This window comes from Diplotaxodon limnothrissa, linkage group LG6, assembly GCF_057381915.1.
Source record: "Diplotaxodon limnothrissa isolate DT_005_m linkage group LG6, D_limnothrissa_male_GT1.1, whole genome shotgun sequence".
In the NCBI taxonomy this organism is placed as follows: Eukaryota; Metazoa; Chordata; class Actinopteri; order Cichliformes; family Cichlidae; genus Diplotaxodon; species Diplotaxodon limnothrissa.
Genome location: NC_140601.1, coordinates 43577597 through 43602278, shown reverse-complemented (window position 1 = coordinate 43602278; position 24682 = coordinate 43577597). Strand labels below are relative to the sequence as shown.

The window sequence follows — 24682 nt, the reverse complement described above, 5'->3', positions numbered from 1 at the left end:
AGCTCGTCCTGCTTCAGGTTTTATTCCCGTTACAGGCTGCTCGCCTCAGCTGCTGTAAATACAAAAGAGTGTATATATTGTAATTTTTGTTCTACACGCTGATTGGACGAGATGGATTTTAATCGTGTTCATCCAATAAATATTTTGATGTTAAGGAATGCTGCTGGTTCATGATTTCTGCTTGTGGATGGAGACACTTGGACTCAGCACCACATGAATCGTTTCACCTTCTCACTGTGAATATTTGATACTTGAAGCTTTATAAAGAACTGTTTGTTTCCTGTTAACAGGAACTGGTTATAATTTCAGTCTTAGAGCTTGATGTGGTTCCACTGTGTCCAGCAGAGGGCAGCATCACTGTACCAGGAGAGCAACATGACGGACAGGAGCTCTGCAGAAGATCAGAAACATAAGTGCAGACTGTTAATGAGAAATGATGAAGTAGAGCAGCATCTGAACTGAAGCTGTAACCGATGTGATGATTCTGGTGGCTGACCTTGGCTCAAATAAGAGGGTGAAAGGTCACAAACAGAAGTCATCTGTATGTTTAAGGCATGGCTATTCAACTACGAAGTTAGTTGGGCCAGATTTTCAAACCGAGGAATTTATCTGGGATGTATGTATATGAAGCCAGTAAGCAGCAGATCATGATCAATTTCAAACCCACACAACTGTATTGGAAAACAAGTAAAAAAAAAAAAAATTTCATTCCTTTCCCCTGTAAATCTGGTGACCTCACAAATGCACACCAAAAGGTCCATTTAAACAAAAAAGGGAGCTATACCTAAACTATTTTTTGCACATTTGAAATAATAACAAACATTTTGATAATTCCCTTTCAAATTAAAATATTTTGCTGACCACTCACTGTTCCTGCCATGGATACAGACACTCTTCATATCCAGACCATTTTCCTGAAGAGCTTAAATCTTCTCAAACATTATTTGGCCAGCTGTGTGTCCCTCTAACAGTAGTAAGCTGAGCAATTTCCCATCCAAAAAACGGACATATACGCACAACTGTGCATTATCAGTTCTGTCTGATCTCCTGCTATAGACATTACATCAGTTTTCTTCAGGTCATCTAACAGCATTTCAAACTCATCTGACGCCAGAACTTCAACTCTACGAATATTTGAACTGTCCTACGGGAGTACGTTTTTAATAGCAGGTGTCACACTTTAATTTTTTCATCACTTTTCACCACATCCACCACGACCAGCATGCAGTATTTCAGTTTCAGAGTCTGTGAAAGGCTTTTTCTTCTTCGCCAAGAAGCAAACACGAAGGGAAGATGCTGCTGTACAGCCCAAGAGAGATGCTGCCGCTCTCTTGGGCTGTACAGGACCCTCACAATGGTGTATACAGTGTTATATTAATATAACACTGTCTGCAAATATGATTAAAAAAAAATCCACAATCTCAGGTTCCTCCTCCGTCAGAGAGGTGACATTCAACGTCCCACTTGTCAGTCTGGACAGCCACGACCACCACCCGACACACAATAACGTCATGAAAGTACATTTTAAAAAAGGGCAATGCAAACATGGCCAATAACTGTCATTATTGGCCATGTTTGCATTGCCAACCATCATTCTGATGATCTGCAAAATGATTTGATCTAAAGTATGATTAAAGTTCAGCCTGATTAATATAAACGTCACTGACAATTACTAATATATTGGAAAACCAAAATCCTTCCCACTCAGTTGTCTTTCTGTCCAACAGCTCCTTTTCTTGACTTGTAAGAGTTTGATGTAATGTGTGCTGGTCTGAGCCTGAGAGAAAACAAGTAAAAGTCTGTAGCTTTACAAAATTAAGCAGATGTGACACAATTTCAGTTTTTTGTTTTTACATTATAAATAAGTAATGATAAATATATCAGAGCCACTCTCTTCTTAAAAATCAAAACCCCCCAAAAGAGTTAAATGAGTAACTGTTGGGCTACCTGGTTGTTGACCAGGTGTTTTGAACTTTTTATCTTGTTCTCATTATGGCCGCATTTTAAGGCCGATTACGTCACAGCGACGCGACGAAGGCTGTCCAAATTCGTAGACTCCTCCTTTTCCCCGAATTAGAAGGATGGGTCGGGTGTGTCCTTCGTGGCCCACCATATCCCAGAATTCATAGCTCGGCCCAGCCAAACTCCAGTTTCCAACAATGGCGGCCGCTACTAAGTTTTAAAGTTACTCATACTAATTATCATCAGGGGGTCCTTTTGTCCCTCTGTAGGGGGAAACTCCCACTAGGTTTGTATCTGGGACTCTCCACCATTTGACCTTAGAACTGAAGAAGCTTCTCGGATGAGAGGTGAAACGTCTTCAAGCAACTTAAAGAAGTCCAGACGCTTTTCTTTGCAAGCTCCTTTGACTACGATGACCTGGATGACTGAGAACCATCAGACATTTCTTCGATTCCAAACCCCAGCAGCTGTCTATTGTAAGTTTTGTGTCTACTAAAATAAAAATAAAAGCGTTCCAACATCTCACTTTTTTTTTTATTCAGGCATACAGTACATGCATACTATTTTTATTAATAGAGATTATGCTTGTGTTTCAGTCATGTAGTGATTGTGCTTAACTGTATGAAGCTTATTAAACATTATGAAACAGATGACATGAGAATTTTGCTAAAGTGCTTGAGATACTTTTTTAAATTATCTTTTTTCTTTAAAAAAATCTACTACATCATGTATAATTTTCTTCATGTCATGTGTAATTTCCATTGGAAATACTAGTCACAGTTAAATTAAGAGGGGAAGTAAAAACTCCGAAACGGAGATGTCATCAAGTGTGTCTGACTTCCTGCCACACAATATATGCTTACAACCACATTTCCTGGTTATCCAAAGCTCATCTCCCCACACGCGTGTATGGCTTAACTTTAATGGTTCACCATATGCAAGCACAGAATCCGAGAAGCTTCTTCACACAAATGGCCGGGGGTGGACATCCCTCAGAAGATAAGGACACCAGAGTCTCACATGGAATGTGCCTGCAGTTAAACAGCTACAGCTAATTACCTCCCCCAGCATCACAGATGTGTAGAGGATAGGGTTGCCAACCGTCCCTTGAAAAACTGAATCGTCCCGTATTTCGAAACAAAAGTACACGTCCCGTATTGAGCTAATAAGGGACGCACTTTGTCCCGTAATACAGTGAGAATCAAAAGTAGTCTATAACTTTTAATGGAATTAACGCTTTGTTTGAAAACATAATTCCCAGCCCCTCTCCTGCTTTGTGACCAATGAGCTGACAGCACACTTATGACAATTCGAGTATGACAATTCAGATTACCGCTCATCTCATTGGTCGAGGAAAGGTCGCTTATGGAGAAAATACCGGAAGACAACAGATGACCACAACAACCTAACCCTAACGCCGACACTGCGGTGCAAGTCTCGGATGACAGTACACCTAAAGCTGGGCAGACACTGTGCGATTTTTTCAGTATTCAGCTCCTGCTCAAACTGCACGATTGACTCGCAGGGGTTAGAAGTTCATAGGTCACGATGTACTCTCACACTATACGGCCCGATGCTCTGATGCGACCTGAGTGCTCACACTGTGCCTCCATAACATGAAGGTTATAACAGAAAATCTGTCGCTCGCTCTCTGTCTTTCACTCACACAGACACACAGACCACCATCAACTTTGCTAAACTGCTAATGAAAAACATTGATCAGGCAGCTGTGATTAACCCTTGTGCTCCCCTTCGGGGCAGCCCCAGACCCCGGGGGTCCCAGAGTACCCCACCCTCAGTAGAGACGGGTGAATGAGAATGAAAAAATCCCCAGAACGATCATTTGGGGTCGTCGAGTGCCCCAGAGCGATTCTAATGGGTTTCGTCAGGGGATCGGGAAAGAAAATGTAGCACTTGGGGGCCACGCACAAAAGCTGCTGCGGCAGCGTGGGGGTCATTGATACCCCAGTACATGAAAATGAAGCATAATCACAATAATGATAATAATGATAATAATACTCCTCCTTGAATCGCTACCTTATCGTGGTGGAGGGGTTTGTGTGTCACAGGGATCCCAGGGGCTATGTTGTCTGGGGGCTATTGCCCCCTGGTAGGGTCTCCCATGGCAAATTGGCCCTGGGTGAGGGACCAGACAAAGAGCGATTCATAAGACCCTTATGAAAAGGACACCGAGGGAACAGTTTACCCTGCCCGGGATAGGGTTACCGGGGCCTCGCCCTGGAGCCAGGCCCGGGGAGGGTGCCTGAGGGCGAGCGTCTGGTGGCCGGGCCTTAGTCCATGGGGCCCGGCCGGGCACAGCCCGAAGAGGAGACATGGGCCCATCCTCCCGCAGGCCCACCACCCGCAGGAGGCGCCATAGGGGTCGGGTGCATTGTGTGCCGGGTGGCGGGCAGGAGCGGAGGCCCTGGCGGACTGACCCCCGGCTGCCAAGACTGGCAATAGGGACATGGAATGTCACCTCTCTGGTGGGGAAGGAGCCTGAGTTAGTGCGTGAGGTTGAGAGGTACCGGCTAGATATAGTCGGGCTCACCTCTACACATGGCTTGGGCTCTGGAACCAGTCTCCTGGAGAGGGGCTGGACTCTGTCTCAGTCTGGAGTTGCCCTTGGTGAGAGGCGGCGGGCTGGGGTGGGTATCCTAATATCCCCTCGGCTTGCTGCCGGTACGTTGGGGTTTTTCCCGGTGGACGAGAGGGTTTGTTCCCTGCGCCTTAGGGTCGGGGAACGGGTCCTGGAGGGTGCTCCACCTGGAGACTCTGTTGTCCTGCTGGGAGACTTCAATGCTCACGTGGGTAACGACAGCGAGACCTGGAGGGGCGTGATTGGGAGGAACGGCCTCCCTGATCTGAACCCGAGCGGTGCTTTGTTATTGGACTTCTGTGCTAATCACAGTTTGGCCATAACGAACACCCTGTTCGAACATAAGAGTGTCCATAAGTGCACGTGGCACCAGGACGCTCTAGGCCGTAGGTCGATGATCGATTTTGTAATTGTATCAGCAGACCTGCGACCATATGTTCTGGACACTCGGGTAAAGAGAGGGGCTGAGCTGTCAACTGATCACCACCTGGTGGTGAGTTGGATCAGGTGGCGGGGGAAGACGCTGGACAGACCTGGTGCACCTAAACGCGTAGTGAGGGTGTGCTGGGAACGTCTAGCAGAGGCCCCAGTCCGCGAGATCTTCAACGCACACCTCCGGCAGAGCTTCAACAGCATTCCGAGGAAGACTGGGGACATTGAGTCCGAATGGACCATGTTCAGCGTCTCCATTGCCGAAGCTGCTGCATTGAGCTGCGGCCGCAAGGTGGTTGGTGCCTGCCGTGGTGGTAATCCCCGAACCAAATGGTGGACACCAGAGGTGAAGGGAGCCACTAGGCTGAAGAAGGAGTCCTATCGGGCTTGGTTAGCCTGTGGGACTCCGGAGGCAGCAGACAGGTATTGACAGGCCAAGCGGAATGCGGCTCGAGCAGTGGTTGAAGCAAAAACTCGGGTGTGGGAGGAGTTCGGAGAGGCCATGGAAAAAGACTTTCGGACTGCCTCGAAGAGATTCTGGCAAACCGTCAGACGTCTCAGGAGGGGAAAGCGGTGCTCTACCTGCACTGTGTATAGTGCTGGCGGAGCGCTGCTGACGTCGACTGAGAAAATTGTCAGGCGGTGGAAGGAATACTTCGAGGACCTCCTTAATCCCACTGACACGTCTTCCGAGGAGGAAGCAGAGTCTGGGGATGAGGGGAATGACCTGCCAATTTCCGGGGGCGAGGTCACTGAGGCAGTTAAACAACTCCTTGGTGGCAGAGCCCCTGGTGTTGATGAGGTCCGCCCCGAGTTCCTGAAGGCTCTGGACGTTGTAGGGCTGTCCTGGTTGACACGCCTCTACAATGTTGCGTGGAGATCAGGGGCAGTACCTGTGGACTGGCAGACCGGGGTGGTGGTCCCCATCTTTAAGAAAGGGGACCGGAGGGTGTGTTCCAACTACAGGGGGATCACACTCCTCAGCCTCCCTGGGAAAGTCTATGCCAGGGTGCTGGAAAGGAGAGTTCGTCCGTTAGTCGAACCTCAGATACAGAAGGAACAATGCGGTTTTCGTCCTGGTCGCGGAACACTGGACCAGCTCTTTATCCTCTCCAGGATACTTGAGGGTGCATGGGAGTTTGCCCAACCAGTCTACATGTGTTTTGTGGACTTGGAGAAGGCATTCGACCGTGTCCCTCGGGGTGTCCTGTGGGAGGTGTTGCGGGAATATGGGGTGTCTGGCCCATTGCTACGGGCCATTCGATCCCTATACAACCGTTGCAAGAGCTTGGTTCGCATTGCCGGCAATAAGTCGGACTCGTTCCCGGTGGGTGATGGGCTCCACCAGGGCTGCCCTTTGTCACCGGTTCTGCTCATAATTTTTATGGACAGGATTTCTAGGCGCAGCCAAGTGGCGGAGGGCTTTCGCTTTGGTGGCCTCAGAATCTCATCTCTGATTTTTGCAGATGATGTGGTTCTGTTGGCTTCATCGGGTGAGGGCCTCCAGCTCGCACTGGAACGGTTCACAGCCGAGTGTGAAGCAGCGGGAATGAGGATCAGCACCTCCAAATCGGAGGCCATGGTTCTCAGCCGGAAAAGGGTGGAGTGCCCACTCCGGGTCAGGGATGAGTTCCTGCCCCAAGTGGAGGAGTTCAAGTATCTCGGGGTCTTGTTCGCGAGTGATGGGAGAAGGGAGCTGGAGATCGACAGACGGATTGGGGCTGCAGCTGCAGTAATGCGGATGCTGCACCGGTCCGTCGTGGTGAAGAGGGAGCTGAGTGTAAAAGCGAAGCTCTCAATTTACCGGTCGGTCTACGTCCCTACCCTCACCTATGGCCACGAGCTGTGGGTAGTGACCGAAAGAACGAGATCGCGGATACAAGCGGCAGAAATGAGCTTCCTCCGAAGGGTGGCTGGCCTCTCCCTTAGAGATAGGGTGAGAAGTTCGGCCATCCAGGAGGGGCTCAGAGTAGAGCCGCTGCTGCTCCACATCGAAAGGAGCCAGCTGAGGTGGATCGGGCATCTGACAAGGATGCCCCCTGGGCCCCTCCTGGGTGAGGTGTTCCAGGCATGTCCCACCGGGAGGAGGCCCCGGGGCAGACCCAGGACACGCTGGAGAGATTATATCTCTCGGCTGGCCTGGGAACGCCTTGGTGTTCCCCCGGATAAGCTGGAGGAGGTGGCTGGGGAGAGGGAGGTCTGGGCCTCTTTGCTTAGGCTGCTGCCCCCACGACCCGGCCCCGGACAAAGCGGATGAGGATGGATGGATGGATGGATGGATGATAATAATAATAATAAGAAGAAGAATACAACACACAGACGCTTCTGAGTTTTATTTTATTTTATTTGAAATTACACTCACGATACAACTGAGGCAATCTGGAAGGCAAAATAAAAGTCAACAACGGGGTTGAATCAGCCTTTCAAGACAAACGAATCTCAGTAGATATGTCAAGAACAGGTTTACATGAAAAAAAGGTTTACATGAAAAAATATCAACAAACTGTCCGTGTTTCAGGCGCTCGGTGCTGTACAGCGCCTCCTGTGGACGAACGTCATAGAGCCTGCCCGAAACCAGGAGAAAAATTGAAACGGGAGTGGCAGCCACAGAGGGAAATGATGACCTATCCAGGCCATACCATCCGCCACGGTGCCGACCTTGACGTCGTCCGCTTCCATGTTGCGGGCGATCAGGAGACGCTGAATGGAAGGAATGAAACGAGGTGTGAGGAGTCTTTTCCTGATGCTGTAATAATGTTCAGCGTAAAAGTCATCGTCCAAGACTCGCAGACACTCGTGTTGTCTCTGGCTGGGGTGATTGGTCTTGCACTCGTTGCACGCTTCGGTGCGGTACTCGTTGATCACTCTGGCCCAGAGCTCACCTTTCCCTGGGCTTAAAGCTCCTTAATTACTGATGAGAGTCAGCTGCACAAAAGGGAAAGGCGGCACCTCAGGCAGAAGAGGTGGTGGGACACGCCCACACAGGCACCTTCAGGAGGAGGCCCTGCTAGGGCCGTAACACATAACACAACTTTATAAATATAAACATTTTAATATTGCATACTCTGTATATATTCCCACTGTGACAGTGTTGTAACTACTTGCACTTTATATTCTGACTACACCCACTCATAAGCTACATATGCACTTGTTTTACTTTACTATTTTCTATCTCAGAGTGAAGTCTATTCTTTATTTTAGTTAGTTTTTATTTAGTCGTGTGAGAGGAACCGGCAAAGTGAGAGTTTCATTGCTCTGCGTAACCACTTGTGTTTTGCGGTGTATATGAAAATAAACATCTTGAATCTTGAATGTTGAAGCTGAAGAGCAGGACAACCAATCATCAAATCAACATTTCATGAATGTTGAAAGAGTTGCAAATAGATGATCTGAATGTGACAAAACCGAGGAGAAAACAAAGGCTGATGAGCTCATTTTTGTTCATGTGAGATTTGTGTGCTCAGTGTTTGTATATAATTTCAGTTCACCCAGTTTTCTACCTTTCCTGTCTTTGTGTTCGCAGGTTCTCTTTGAGGTTTGTGACTTCTGTTTGTTGCAGTGGTGGTAGTAGTAACGGCCATGCAATTTTGTATGTAGCAGAGGTATGACCATATTTCATGCTCATTGGCTGCAGGAGGAGGAAATGTGTATGTGTACATTTCCTGATTTGGTATTCGCACTTCTGCACCCTTTGTTTCGCACTTCTGCTGCTCAACTCATAAAACCCGGAAAGATTCAGCTGCAGGAGCATCAACGAAAGCTTCAGTCCACGTAAGTCTAAAAGACGTTTCTTTTTGTTTGACAGAACAACACTGAAAGTTTTATCTAACCAATCTGACACTGAGATAAAATCAGTGCAATGAGCAGGACATACATAGCAATGGGTGTCACTGGGAGAACTGGAAAAGGAAGGTTTTGTGGTTTGGATGGTTTGTGTTCTGAATTCATATAAGCTCATATTTGTGATGACAAAGAAGAAAAAACTTCTTTACTACCAAAGAGCTCCAGGATGAGCTTATCATAGGAGCAGAACAGACTACACATTTACATATTATTATACTGTGTATAAAAATAGCTGTAATTAGCAAACAGTTCAAATACTTTTTTATCCCCTTGAATTAAAACAGAGTCTGCACTTCATTCACACCCTGTTCAACTCCACTCAGGTCCAAATAATTACAGACAGGTAATATGCACATATGTATATTGCACTACTCAGTTTTGCACTTTGTATATGTATAAAAACATGTATAAAACATTGCCCTCTCGCCCCTATGAGCGGTCGCTATCCTAGAAGCTCAGGTCCTCTACCAGAGGCCTGGGAGCTTGAGGGTCCTGCAGTATCTTGGCTGTTCCCAGGACTGCGCTCTTCTGGACAGAGATCTCCGATGTTGTTCCCGGGATCTGCTGGAGCCACTCGCCTAGTTTAGGAGTCACTGATCCGTGCAATTATATATACAGGATCTCACAAAAGTGAGTACACCCCACACAAATATATAAATATATTATATCTTTTCATGCTGCGATAAATGCACTGCCCAAGTGTCCCCTCTGCCCGCTGCCTTTCAGCGGCAAGCAGGTCATCAGAGGAGCCGATGTGATGATGAAGTTTAACATTGTCTACAATATTGCCAAAGAGTACCAAAGCACTTCAAGCACTTTTTCAGGAACTTATCTTTCTTGTAGAAATGTGCTCCAAATAAAGAACTTTGTGTTTACAAGGTTGTTAGTTAATCGTTTACAAATCAATGTTTTCTGTATGGACAGCACTTAAAAAAAATAAGTGAACATGTAAAACAGCGGGGTTAAGCAATGCGGTTGAAAAACCTGAACACCTAAGAAAAAAGGCAACCTCCAGATATGATGCTGAGCACGTTCAGTCAACTTCTCTGGTCGACCACGGCGAGGTCCTGTTAAACTGCTGTGTGGCCATCATGCTGCAGCTTGGTTTCAGCATGTTGGCATCATTCTTATAGCCTCGGCCATCTTTATGTAGAGTATCAGTTCTTTTTTTCAAATCCTCAACGTGTTCTTTGCCATGATGTGCCATGTTAAACTTCCAGTGACCAGTATGAGAGAGCAATAACACCAAATTCAACACACTTGTTCCACATTTGCACCTGAGACCTTTTAACTAGGGATGGGTATCGTTTAGGTTTTATCCGATACCGGTGCCAAACCGGTACTTTTGAAACGTGTAGGTGCTTAAACGGTGCTCAAACCGGTACGTAAAGAATGGAGAACACAAAATTGGTCCAAAAACTTCTCATGTTCAGCTGTTTTTTGCAAAAAGATAACAATGTTAGCCTTTTCTGCAGCTATGGGGCATATATGGTATCACTCTTGGCTGGAAGCAGTGCTTAAACAATGGAAAAAACACAAACTTTGTCCAAAAACCTCTCATGTTTAGCTGTTTCCCACTTTTTCTTTGGTCATTTTAGCCTTTTTGGCCAGGGTGAAGGGAGTATCTGCCATCAAACAAGAAGACAGCCGCATGTAGCTATAATGATGTTTGCTAGTTCACCTTACATGCATTAATGTAATAACGTGGTTAGCCTACTCAACGTAAATTACACACGAACAACATTAAGCTACTCACGCAGAGAAGAACGGCTGCTGCTGCATCATCATCCTCATCATTTCTGCTACACTGGCAGGGCTAGGGGCCAGGACTCTCCTCTTCGGGGTTTTTGGGGGATGTTGCTAACTCCGGGTCCGATAACAGGCACCACACCCGCAGTAGATGTGCTCGGTGTGAGGTCTCGCAGCAAGCTATCAAATACGGCGCATTTCTCGGCTTTTAAAAAAAACGCTATGCGTCGCCAGGTGTTTCATCGGATTCGAGGTGTTTCCTCCTTTGACAGTATCACAGTATGGGCAGGGATAGCTCAGTAGGTAGAGTGGTGGCCCCATGATCGGAAGGTCGGGGGTTCGACTCCACTGAACGGCTACCCTGAGGTACCCCTGAGCAAGGTACCGTCCCTACACACTGCTCCCCGGGCGCTGCACTGGTGGCTGCCCACTGCTTCACTGGGTGAATGGGTTAAATGCAGAGGAACTATTTCCCTATGGGGACTAACACACACACTTTACAGTATCAGCTTAAAGCACTTGTTGCTGCTGAGTTTGCATCTTTTGCTGTGAAGTACAGTCAGACTTTTGACCGCTTCGCCTTGGGCATTTTTAATCTGTAGCTCTGCTCTAAAGGAACATGCGTACCTGGACCCGCCTACTATCCTCGGAAATGTAAAATGATTGGCTAGAATCTAAAGTGTATCACAGCTCAGGAAAAAAAGCACCGAAATAAAGCACCGAAATGTGCGCTGCTTTTCGGTCTGGTTACTACCGTTTATGTCAGAACCGGTGCCATCATGGCACCGGACACCGGTACCCATCCCTACTTTTAACACTAACGAGTCACATGACACCAGGGAGGGAAATGGCAGTTTAGGCATGAATGGCTGTGCATTGAATTATTTAGAGGGGACAGTAAATACAAGCTATACATTGACTACTTTGCATTATAGTTTTTATTTTCAGCTTTTGCTGACAGAGCGTGCGAAAGTATGTCAATATCTGAGTATCCATCCATCCATCCATCCATCCATCCATCCATCATCTGCTTATCCTTTTCAGGGTTGTGGGGGTCTGGAGCCTATCCCAGCTGTCTTAGGGTGAGAGGCTGGGTACACCCTGGACAGGTTGCCAGTTGGCTCTCATCCCTGTTAAACTTAACAGCTTTACCTTTAGCTAGAAGACACAATGTGTGACAAACTTCACATTGCAAACACTGAGGCTGTTGTAATTTGGTGCATTATAAGTAAAACTGAACCGACTCACTGCCAGCAGAGCAAGCCAAGCTCTCACTGTGGCAGGACAGGGATTGAAGTGCCTGTCGCTTCAGGGCAAATACTCCACGCTCCCATGTGCATGTGCATAGTTGTGAAGGGATTTCAAGGCTGTATAAGCAAACCCGATGAATACGTTATAGACACATAAAATAAACTGTTTTATTGCATATTATTTTAAGCAAAAGTGAACTTCAGAAACCAAGAACTAGGAAATCTAAGTAATAATGAGCACGAACTAAAATCATCTGTGAAATCCAAAAGACAGAACCATGAGTCCACACCACCAAAATTAAAACTCAAAATGTTTATTCGAACACCAACGGCAGAGACGTCGTGTTTATTCTCAACCAGCAACAAATATGTTAAATACCTGCTGAGAATATTCTCCTCCTTTAGCAGGGATCAGGGATGACGTCAGAGGACCTGTTAAGTACTCTGGAGGATTTGGGAGATGAAGAGTTTAACAAATTCAAGTGGCTCCTACATCAAGCTGACGTCCTTCAAAGCTTCCCAACCATCAAAAAGAGTCGATTGGAGACAACAAACAGGTGGGACACTGTCGACCTGATGGTGCAAACCTACAGGCTTCCTGGAGCTGTGGAGGTGGCTAAGAAGATTTTAGAGAGGATAAGCAGGAATGACCTGCTGCAGAGTCTGTGTGCCAGCAGCTCAGGACGAGAAGGTAAGTTACAAGAAAACCAAACATGACGTCACTGCAGTCTGAAAACGTTTCACAGAGTGCAGGTTAAATCAGTCTAACACTCAAAATCACTGCCTGTCAGCGGACGTCAGCAACTGTGGGGAGACTTCACAGAAGAGAGGATTTCCTCAGACTGAAGGCAAGTAGCCATGATTTTATTTTATTTTACTGGTTTGTAGAGTTTGTCATTATGACGAATAACAAAATAGACTAACATACATTAATCATTTTTCATAAGAAGCTTGTTTTCTTATCTTCGTCTCATAGAATTAGTATTTATTGTGTACTCTTTAGCTTCTGTCATAAATCACCCCTGACTTCTGTCTCCGCCCACTCCACCCTGCCTGGACTGTCCTCTTCACCTCTCTTGTGCACTCTGTTGCTTTGGGTGGTTGACCCAAAGTACTTAAACTCATCCACCTTCACTACCTCTGCTCCTTCATGTTGACCTCTGCACCAGTCTCCCCCTCATCCACACATGCCTGTATTACTTCTACTGATTTTCATCCCCCTGCTCTCCAGATCATACCTCCACCTCTCCACGCTCTACTCCACCTGCAAACAAGGAGCTGAGAGCTGATCCCTGATGTAATCCCACCCCCACCTTGAACCCACCTGTTAATCTTACCACACACCTCACCTCTGTCCTCACATGTCCTGCACCACCTCCACACACTTCTCTGACCCTCCTGACTTCCTCGTGCAGAACCACAGCTCCTTTCTCAGCAGCCAATCACCTGCTTTCTCTGATCCACAAAGAAAGTGAAGCTCCTTCTGAGCTTGTCTAAACTTTTCCATCAACGCTCTCAGAGCAAACGTCACATCTGTAGAGCTCTTTGTCACATTTCTTCTCCACTCTTCAGGCAAGACTGCTTTAAACTCTGTGGCTAACAGGTCCACTGCCCTTTCTTCTAGACATTTCCATACCTCCACTCGTCTTCTTTACTAATCTTTACGGGCAGGTCATGCTGGACATGCGATAGTTCGCGCTGACGTCTATTCCAACGTAGGAAGTGTTACAAACAGCTGATCGGATCGGCAAAGCGTGTTTCTGGAATATTATGTTTTTGTTGCTGCAAGTGCTTTTTATGAAATTTTGCAAAGCTATATGTGGAAGGAAACTGTGACCGAGGACAAACTGATGGCATCAGATGTAAGTACAACTCCTCCGGTTTCATATGCAAAAAAAATTATTGCGCTAGCTTACGTGGTTGCAGAGCTACGGGATTTAAAAATAGTTACGCAAAATGGAGCGTGTCCGCTCCGACCGGCTTTAAAGGGTTAATCACCTTTACCTGCTGCACACGCTTCCCAGCCTGGTCTGTCTCTTACCATTGGGTACAACTCCTTTTCTCCATCCTTAGTGTCCAACCTCACATGTAGCTCACCATAAGCCTTTGCCACCTCTCTCTGTCTCAACCCCTTCCTGAACTCTGCAACTCTTTTTTTATTTAACATTCAGCATTTCATCTTTGCTTCTCCTTCACTCACTTTCTCTTCTTGATATCCGTCATCCACCATCCAAACCTCCCCTAACACCACCTTGCAGGATCTCTTTCACATTTAGATGAAATCCACCACTTCATCCAGGTTTCACCAGACTTCCTCTTTCTCCTCTAAACTCCAACCTGTGAGGCATACAAACTGACAATCAACACAGCCCCTTCCATTTCCAGCTTCAAACTCATGATCCTCTCTTTACCTCCACAAAACTATTCACATACTCTTCCTTCAAGATTACACCTATTCCAGTTTTCTTCCTTCTACACCAAAGTAGAACATCTGGAATTTACTTCCAGTGTTATCCTCTCTACTTTTCAGATTAGGCTGTCACAAAGTAGGAGCAAGTTATGTAGGAAAATGGCTTGGCAGCTCTGCCACCATTGTACTTTTGGAAACCACAAGTAAGCCTGTTTCTCAAAGTACTCTAGTGGAATAGTGAAAGGTCTTTGCGATATAATGGGTCCTGATTATTGAAGACTTTTTATGTGCAAGGAAAGATTGAAATAACTTAATTTCTAGATTTGTTTAATGGTGGATATACACCTTACACTTTCCATGTTGCATATTTGACACAGATGTGGTGGTTCCAGTACCAGAGCCTCACCCCATCGCATCTTACCAACAGATGCTTCAATCAAACTTCCAGGACAAGTTTATGTGCGCACAAGAAGGTTGGGCAGAAGATAAACAGTGTCTGGCAGATATCTACACAGAGCTGTACATCACAGCTGGGTATGATGTACATATCAACACACAGCATGAGGTTTGGCAGATTGAAAAGGCATGGAAGCCAGCAGAGCCAGAGAAACCTATTAGACCCACAGACATGTTTAAACATCCCTCTGGAAAATACAGACCCATCAAAACAGTGATGACCAATGGAATCGCAGGAATTGGAAAAACTTTCCTTGTCCAGAAGTTTGTTTTGGACTGGGCTGAACAAAGGTCCAATCAAGATGTGCATCTGATTTTCCCCTTCACCTTCCGTCAGCTGAATCCTCTGAAGGGAGAAAAGTTCAGTTTGGCAGAGCTCATTCATGAATGCATCCCAGAAACTGTAGGCATCCCACAGGAGGCTCTTAATTACATCTTTACAGATGTTCAGTCATCAGGAATCACCAACTATGACAAGAGTAAATTCAAACTTCTGTTTGTGTTTGATGGGCTGGATGAGAGCCGCCTTCATCTCGACCTTCATTCTGAAGACATTCGCTCTGTCGATGTAACAAAGGCAGCTAAAACAGATGTCCTGCTGAGGAAACTCATCAATGGGAAACTGCTACGCTCTGCTCGCATCTGGGTAACCACACGGCCTGCAGCGGCCAATCAGATCCCTCGAGAGTTTATCAGCAGTACAACAGAGGTCAGGGGGTTCACCGACCAACAGAAAGAGGAGTACTTCAGGAAGAGATTCAAAGGTAAGGAGGAGGCTGACAAACTCATCTCCCATATCGTGACATCACGAAGCCTCCACATCATGTGCCACATCCCAGTCTTCTGCTGGATCACTGCAACAGTTCTGGAGGATGTGTTGAAAACCAGAGAGGGAGGAGAGCTGCCCAAGACTCTGACTGAGATGTACGCAGAGTTCCTGGTGTTTCAGATTGATCGGACAAAAGAAAAGTATGGCCCAGAAAAGAGCATTCAATACATTACGTCATTAGCAAAACTGGCCTTTGAGCAGCTGGAAAAGGGCAACCTGATCTTCTATGAGAAGGATCTGAGACAGAGCGGCATTGATTTCAGCGAAGCCTCGGTGTGCTCAGGAGTGTTCACAGAGATCTTCAAAGAAGATCGAGGAAGGAAAGGGAAAGACAAGATGTTCAGCTTCGTCCATTTGAGCGTTCAGGAGTTTCTGGCTGCTCTTTATGTGAGGATGTCGCTTAATAACAGTAACATAAATGTGATGCCTTTACCACAGCCCTCAATGCGCAATCTTCAACTGCTTTTAAGTAAAACATCTTCAAAGAAGATCCACAGGATTTCCATTGACAGGGCCTTACAGAGTCCAAACGGACATCTGGACTTATTCCTTCGCTTCCTCTTGGGTCTTTCACTGCAGACCAATCAGGATAAACTACAGGACCTGCTAATGAAAATAGACAGTAGTTCAGAGACCACTCAGAAAACAGTCCAATACATCAAGAAGAAAATCAGTGAGAATGTGTCTGCAGAGAGGAGCATTAATCTGTTCCACTGTTTGAACGAACTGAAGGACTGTTCTCTAGTGGAGGAGATCCAACAGTATCTGAGTTCTGGACGTCTGTCCACAGATATACTCACTCCAGCTCAGTGGTCAGCTCTGGGCTTCATCTTACTATCATCAGAAGAAGATCTAGATGTGTTTGACCTGAAGAAATACTCTCCTTCAGAGGAAGCTCTTCTCAGGTTACTTCCAGTGGTGAAAGCCTCCAAAAAAGTTCTGTAGGTGCACAGATACAAAAGATTATATTGAAAAATAATTGGAACTCCAAACTCTATGATCCTACAGTAGGTGTAACTACCAAACCATTTTGGGTAGTGTTAGATTTAGCTTACCTCATGCTTAACATGTACAGATGCAGAAACCCAAGAATTTTACCTTTGAGGCACTTGGTGTCCTGTTTTAGGATTTCAGTTTGAATATACCATATTTTTCCACTTATCCAGGGCCGGGATGCAGGGGGCAACAGCCTAAGCAGACAAGCCCAGACCTCCCTCTCCCCAACCACCTCCTCCAGCTTGTCAAGGGGAGCACAAAGGCATTCTCTGGCCAGCCGAGAGATATAATCTCTTCAGCATGTCCTCGGCCTGCCCTGGGGTCTCATGCTGGTGGGAAATGCCTAGAACACCTCACCCAGGAGGCATACTTGTCAGATCCCTGAACCCTGACCGGTAATTCAAGAGCTTCGCTTTTACTCTTAGCTCTCTCTTCACCACAGTAGACCAATACAGTGTCTACATCACTGCAGCCGCAGCACCAATCCGTCTGTCAATCTGCGGCTCATTCTTTATTAAGACTCAAGATACTTAAATTCCTCTACTTGGGGCAGTAACTTTTCCCTGATCTGTAATGGGCTCTCTACCCTTTTCCTGCTGAGGACCATGGACTCAAACTTGCAAGCCATAAGCCACCACTTGATGAAGCCAACAGAACCACATTATCAGAGATGAGATTCTGAGGCTGCCCAAGTGGAAGCCTTCTCCCACTGGGGATTGAACCGGCAACCTTCCTGTTACAAGATGAGCTTCCCAACCCCCTGAACCACAGTCGCCCACTTAGACGAAGTCAGCAGCACTCCACTTGTATTATACACAGATCAGGTAGTGCACCGCTGTCCCCTCCTGAGCCCCCCGATGGCTTGACAGAATTTCGAGGCAATCGAAAAGGCTTTTTCGATGGCTTATAAAATCTCCTCTGAGGTTTTATTTCAGCCAGTGCCAGAGTCATGTTCTCGGTACCTATCCTCTCGGTACCTACTGACTGCCTCCAAATTCCCACAGGCTAATCAAGCCCGTTAGGACTCCTTCAGCCGGGGTTCCCTTCACTACCATCCCTTGTCCACCATCAGGTTTGGGGGTCACCACCTTGACAGGCACTAATCACCTTGCAACCGCAGCTCAGTGCAGCAGATTCAGCAATGGAGGTGCTGAACATGGTCCATTAAGACTCAATGTCCCCAGTCTCCCTCAGAAAGCTACCAAATCTCTGCCAGAAGTGGGAATTGAAGATCTTGTGGACAGGGGCCTCTTCTAGGCATTCCCAGTGCACCCTTACTATATGTTTAGGTGCTTCAGCAGAGCTCAGCACCTCTCTTTACCCAAGGATCCAGAACGTATGGCCATAGACCTGATGATACAATTACAAAATTGATCATTGACCTGTGGCCTATGGTATCCTGGTGCCACGAGTACTTCTGGACACCCTTAGGTTTAAACATGGTGTTATTGCGAAACTGTGGTTTACGCAGTCCAATAACACAGCACCATTCGGTCTCACTGTTGTTGCCCATATGAGTGGGGAAATTTCCTAATGAGATGACAGAGTCCCCAGGTAGAGCACCCTCAAGCACCCCACCCACTCCAAGAAGGCTGGGTACTCAAAACTGTCTTTTGGTGAATAAGTACAGACGAATAACAAATCCTCTCGTCCACTGGGAAAAACTCCAACATACAGGTGCAAGTCGAGGGGATACTGAGATACCCACCCCAGCCTACCGCCTCTCACCAAGGGTAACACCAGACTGAGAGAGAGTCCAGTCCCTCTCCAGGAGACGGGTTCTGGAGCTCAAGCTGTGTTTTGAGGTGAGCCCGACTATATCTTGCCGGTACCTCTCAACCTAGCATAGGCTCCTTTACCATCAGAGGGGTAACGCTAGTCTTGGTAGCCGAGGATCAGTATGCCTGGCTGCCGCCCAGTACACATTTCACCCAACCCCTCTGGTGCCTCCTGTCGGTGGTGGGCCTACAGAGGGTGGGCCAATGCCCCTGCTTTGGGCTGAGCCCGGCCAGGCTGCAATTCATTTAGGAGTCTATTCATCAAAGGCTTTGTTTATAGTTTTGTATTGAAATTAAACAATCATGAAATGGTTCAACAAACCAGCATGCAGTCATGCTAAAAATAAAGTACAACAGTTAAATCTAAAGTTTTATATTTTAGAGCATAAATATTGAATATTGATACTTCTAATGAATAGGTGCCAAATACAAGTTTAACACTTGGAATTAACCTTTTATCTGCTGGGAAAAATTAGGGAACAGATATCACTGGGCCACAAAACTTCTTTCCAGACAATATGGATCTGATTGTATTTGATGTACAGGTCAATTTATCACTAACTCTCCTCCAGGTTGAGTGGCTGTAATCTGTCAAAAAGAAGCTGTGAAGCTCTGTCCTCAGTTGTCAGCTCACCGTCATCTAATCTGAGAGAGTTGGACCTGAGTAACAATGACCTAGAAGATTCAGGAGTTAAACTCCTTTCTGCCGGACTGGCAAGTCTACAGTGTAGACTGGAAATTCTCAGGTCTGTATTAAATGTTGCTTTACATACAGTTAATTCAATTTTATTTCTATAATAAAAACACTTGACCATTCTTTAAACTAAAAGGTAAATACTAGGGCTGCACGATTTTGCATAAAATGAGAATCACGATTTTTTGGCTTAGAATTCAGATCACGATTCCCTCACGATTTTCTTTTCCAGTATAAATATTTATTGCACTTATTAACTGCACATCAACTTCGTAACAGTTGAGACTGAACATAAAAACAATAAATAAACATAAAAATAACAAATGTCTCACGTTTTGTTGTTGCCGTAAAATGTTGTACTGCTTGAAATTCCGTCTCCACCGTTGCTCGACGCTGCGTGTATAGAGCAGGTAGTGCAACGATAGAAAAGTAGTTGCGGGACGGCACTGTGTAGCGTTTGTCTAGGGTGTTGATCATTTTCCTAAATCCCTCGTTTTGCACAGTGTTGATGGGAGCCATATCTTTGGTCAGGTGATAAGTGATAGCCTCCGTAATTTCTTTGTGCCTGCGGGAGGTCGACAGGGGAGGTGCTGTATAAGGTTCCCGTTATTGATGTTTGGGTGGTTGACCGGGACGGATTTTCTCCTGTCACTTTCTCGTCATCCCTGACGTGCTCTCTGTTGTTTTTTCCTGCTAATTTTAGCATCACACGGCAGCTTCTGTATCACGTGGTATAAGGCTCCGCCCTTGTCATTTGTTGAGCAGGAAGAGTGAGCGCTTGTTTTCATGCAGATTACGTCCCGGATCAAAATGCGGTACAACCGTCGTCGTCTTTTTTTTTTTTTTAATCGTTGTCATTTGGAAATGAGATCGCACATAAGTATGAATCGAGATCGCGATTTTCTAACGATTAATCGTGCAGCCCTAGTAAATACCCTACACTAATAGCAATTAATGTCTCTTTAATGATAATTCTTATATGATGTAAGACTGTATCTTAAAATAACAAGAATTTTGATTCAGTTGAGCACCTCATTATTACAGACTGGTTTTTTCTTTGTTTTTTTTTGTTGTTGTTTGTTTTTTAAGTAAACAAGTCCACATAAAAGCATACTAAAGTAATACTAGCATACTACACTTCTCTCTGGCTTTGGTTGAGCACCCTTTTCCTTGCTGTTTTGCTCGATGTGGCAAGCCATCCATCCATCCATCTTCATCCGCTTTATCCGAGGCCGGGTCGCGGGGGCAGCAGCCTAAGCAGAGAGGCCCAGACCTCCCTCTCCCCAGCCACCTCCTCCAGCTTATCCGGGGGAATACCAAGGCGTTCCCAGGCCAGCTGAGAGATATAATCTCTCCAGCGTGTCCTGGGTCTGCCCCGGGGCCTCCTCCCGGTGGGACATGCCTGGAACACCTCACCCAGGAGGCGCCCAGGGGGCATCCTTGTCAGATGCCCGAACCACCTCAGCTGGCTCCTTTCGATGTGGAGCAGCAGTGGCTCTACTCTGAGCCCCTCCCGGATGGCCGAACTTCTCACCCTATCTCTAAGGGAGAGGCCAGCCACCCTTCGGAGGAAGCTCATTTCTGCCGCTTGTATCCGCGATCTCGTTCTTTCGGTCACTACCCACAGCTCGTGGCCATAGGTGAGGGTAGGGACGTAGATCGACCGGTAAATTGAGAGCTTCGCTTTTACACTCAGCTCCCTCTTCACCACGACGGACCGGTGCAGCGTCCGCATTACTGCAGCTGCAGCCCCAATCCGTCTGTCGATCTCCGGCTCCCTTCTCCCATCACTCGCGAACAAGACCCCGAGATACTTGAACTCCTCCACTTGGGGCAGGAACTCATCCCCGACCCGGAGTGGGCACTCCACCCTTTTCCGGCTGAGAACCATGGCCTCAGATTTGGAGGTGCTGATCCTCATTCCCGCTGCTTCACACTCGGCTGCGAACCGTTCCAGTGCGAGCTGGAGGCCCTCACCCGATGAAGCCAACAGAACCACATCATCTGCAAAAATCAGAGATGAGATTCTGAGGCCACCAAAGCGAAAGCCCTCCGCCACTTGGCTGCGCCTAGAAATCCTGTCCATAAAAATTATGAACAGAACCGGAGACAAAGGGCAGCCCTGGCGGAGCCCATCACCCACCGGGAACAAGTCCGACTTATTGCCAGCAATGCGAACCAAGCTCTTGCAACGGTTGTATAGGGATTGATGTGGCAAGCCATTGCAGAAATTTACTTGTGTTTGCTAACATGCCCTAACATGTGTTTTCGATTAAATCAATATCAGTCTCAATAATAAATGGTAATTTGATATATTAAAAATGTTAGCAATGAGCTAATTTCAGCATACAGCATAAAACAGTGTAAAACAATGGCAGACCAAAGCAAGTCATTTTTAAGTGTTTTGGCTATTTGTTGTCTATCGTTCTATGTGCTATTTGACCCAGGCTGTCCGGCTGTATCGTCACAGAGGAAGGCTGTACTTATTTAGCTTCAGCTCTAAAATCCAACCACTTCCATTTGCGAGAACTGGACCTGAGCTACAATGTTCTGGACGACTCATCAGTAAAGCTGTTCTCCGCTGGAGTGGAGGACTCAGACTGGAAACTAGACACTCTCAGGTATGAAGAGAAGACATGAGCACAGAAACAGTTTCTGTGGCGTATTGACAAACAGGGGAAGTGTTTCAGAGTATGTTCTAGTTGCAACGCAAACTAAAAAAATCTAGATGTACATTTCCTTCTGTTAATAATGGCAGACGTGTAAGTGGAAAGAATTTTTTTCTTCCTTTTTCTTCCTCTCCAAGGCTGGAACATGGTGGGCAGCAGAGACTAAAACCTGGCCTGAGAAAGTGTGAGTGTGTTTACTGCATCTGGTATAGTTCCGGTTTATTTTAAAAATGCTGCTATTCTCCCACTTTAAAAAACCCTCAGCTAGACGCCTCTGTTTCCAGCAGCTACAGACCTATCTCTAAATTACCGTTAATTGCTAAGCTTCTAGAAAAGGTTGCGGCTAAGCAACTTATAGCGGCTCTGGACAAACATAACATTTGTGATAAGTTTCAGTCCGGCTTCACATGTGACACCATTGCTATTTCAGCTACACTGGCTTCCTGTTGAATTTAGAGTACATTTTAAGATCCTGGTCTTGACATTTAGAGCCTTGCGTGGACTGGCACCAGCCTACATCTCCGATCTGCTACAGCCCGATGTCCCCAGCAGGTCCCGGAGGTCATCTGATCAGGGCTTACTTGCTATAAAACAGACTAAGATGAGAACTTAGGGTGACAGAGCTTTTGCCACTGTGGCCCCGAGACTGTGGAACTCTCTCCCTCATACATTAAGAACTGTGGACTCAGTAGCTGTTTTTAAAACAACTCAAAACTCACCTTTTCAAAACTGTTTTTGGTTGAATTTCTGCCTGTTTTATATTGTCTGTTTTACCCTATTATTATTTGTTATCTTATGTGCAGTAGGGCTGCCACGATTAGTCGACTAGTCACGATTACGTCGACTATCAAAATCATTAATAGTCGACGCGTCGTTTGAAGCTTTGTAAGATCCCAAAAGACGCAGGAATAAGTAGCAGGATTTAAGAGTGTAATAACGGACTGAAACAGAAGATGGCAGCACTGCATGTACAAGGATGCCAGCTGCCGTTAAACCCCGAAGAAGAAGAAGCTGTGTCCCAGAATTCATAGCGCGGCCCAGCTTAGTTTCCAACAATGGCGGCAGCTAGTTAGTTTTAATATTACTCTTATTATTCTTTCTGGGTCACATAATAAACGTTTAACATATTTTCAGGCGAGAATGTAGCTGTGTAAACCTCAAATATCTGCTCAGTTTATCAAGACACCACATATTTTCAAAAGCGCTCCGACGTTTTCGGAGACGTCTGTTACCCACTAGCTCGATGATTGTCATGACCATTGATCAAAGACTGCAATCACAGCATTGTATGATGGTAAAAGATGTATCCTTAGGCCCCCTCCTCGATTCAGAGATGGTCTTTCCCTTGTCTTTCACCATCTTACAATGCTGTGATTGCAGCCATCCCCCAACTCTCATGGACATTGATCAGTGGTTGTTGATAGTTTCAGTAAATGTACTGTTTATATGATTGGGGAAACCTGCAGCCAGCTGACACTGAAGAAATCACCTGGATGATGACGAAAGTTTCTCCCACTGAAAACGTCCAGATGAACAGAATCAACTTTTTGGGATTTACGTACCTGGATGATTGAACATGCATCAAGAAATATATGAATGTAGAAGTGATCAAGTCAGTATTTCTACAGAGTACTGGACAAAAGCAAATAGCCAAACTTTATTGTTGCCAAATTTATATCAGGTAAAATTGTGGTTTTATAGATGGAGCACTGATTGCACCGTGTCAAATAATAAAGGATTCTTCTCTCTCTTAGATTCCTGTGAACTCACACTGGACCCAAACACAGCAAACAGAAACCTCATCTTGTTCGACAACAACACTAAAGTGGCATTTGTGGATGATGAGCAGCCATATCCTGATCACCCAGAGAGGTTTGATGACTGGAAACAGATTCTGTGTAGAAATGGGCTGACTGGTCGCTGTTACTGGGAGGTTGAGTGGGAAGGTTGGGTTTACATAGCAGTGAGTTACAGAGGAATCAGAAGGACAGGAGCCAGCAAAGGCTGCTGGTTTGGATGGAATAATCAGTCGTGGAGTCTGAGATGCTCTGAAGATGGTTACTTTGCTTGGCACAATAACACTAGAACAGACCTCTCTACCTCTTCCTCCTCCTTCGTCTCCTCTTCCGCCTCCTCCACCTCATCCACCTCCTCCACCTCAAACAGAGTAGCAGTGTATGTAGACTGTCCTGCTGGGACTCTGTCCTTCTACAGAGTCTCCTCAAACTCCTTGATCCATCTCCACACCTTCAGCACCACATTCACTGAGACTCTTTATCCTGGATTTAGGCTATTTAGATCTTCCTCTGTGTCTCTGTGTTCACTTTAGGACGAAGACTTGCAGAAACAATGACACAGATTTATTCAGGCAAATACTTTACATTAAAAAATCCTTTAAAAAATCTTTTTCCAAACCTCACCAATAATTTTACTTTAGACCAGAAGATTCCACACATTGACTGTGAGTAACACTTTAGACTGACCATTATTAACAAATGGAAAAGGAATAATTTCTACAATGTTAGTTGTACTAAAGATGGTTGTATGGAGGCAGGAAGCTTGAAGTGAGTTTTACAAAGTAATCTGTTCTCTAGCTTATGTCCTTTGCATAGGTCTATATTACCATAATGCAAATGCTTTGTATCATATTTATCTGTTTCCATTCATTTTACAACCAGTGACAGAATTTGTTGACAATAAATTTCATTTCCTGTGTGATTCAGCAATAAAATGATCATTGCTCCAATGTTTTCTTCTCTACAACATTTTGTTCAGTTTATTTCAATTTTATTTATATAGCACCAAATCAAACGAGTTGCCTCAAGGTGTTTTATATTGTAAGGTAGACCCTTCAATAATACATACAGAGAAAAACCCAACTATCATATGAGTAAGCACTTTGGAAACAGTGGGAAAGAAAATTTTCCTCTTAACAGTGAGAATCCTCCAGCAGAACCAGGTTTGACGACCACCTGCTACGACCAGTTGCGGTGAGGGAAGGAAGACAGGACAAAG

General features: G+C 45.8%; 1 protein-coding gene across 2 annotated transcripts; it reads left to right on the top strand.

The window, feature by feature from the left end:
• The first annotated feature begins 12252 nt into the window (after positions 1–12252).
• On the top strand, positions 12253–23996 carry LOC146631322 (NLR family CARD domain-containing protein 3-like). 2 transcript variants are annotated; one of them, XM_085355269.1, is made up of 7 exons: positions 12253–12526; positions 13555–13557; positions 14638–16471; positions 18877–19050; positions 21446–21619; positions 21805–21851; positions 23422–23996. In XM_085355269.1, the coding sequence occupies exons 1-7, from the start codon at positions 12253–12255 to the stop codon at positions 23994–23996; spliced, it is 3081 nt and encodes a 1026-aa protein (XP_085211395.1). The 2 variants fall into 2 exon arrangements, with proteins under 2 accessions (XP_085211395.1, XP_085211394.1); XM_085355268.1 differs by lacking the exon at positions 13555–13557 and adding an exon at positions 12627–12683 and having other exon boundaries at positions 14623–16471.
• The last annotated feature ends 686 nt before the right edge of the window (positions 23997–24682 follow it).

Coding starts and splice junctions, on each gene's coding strand:
- LOC146631322 (XM_085355268.1), top strand. CDS start 12,253: ATGACGTCAGAGGACCTGTTAAGTACTCTGGAGGATTTGGGAGATGAA. Junction 19,051..21,445: donor TGTAGACTGGAAATTCTCAG/GTCTGTATTAAA, acceptor TATTTGACCCAG/GCTGTCCGGCTGTATCGTCA. Junction 21,852..23,421: donor AAAACCTGGCCTGAGAAAGT/GTGAGTGTGTTT, acceptor TCTCTCTCTTAG/ATTCCTGTGAACTCACACTG.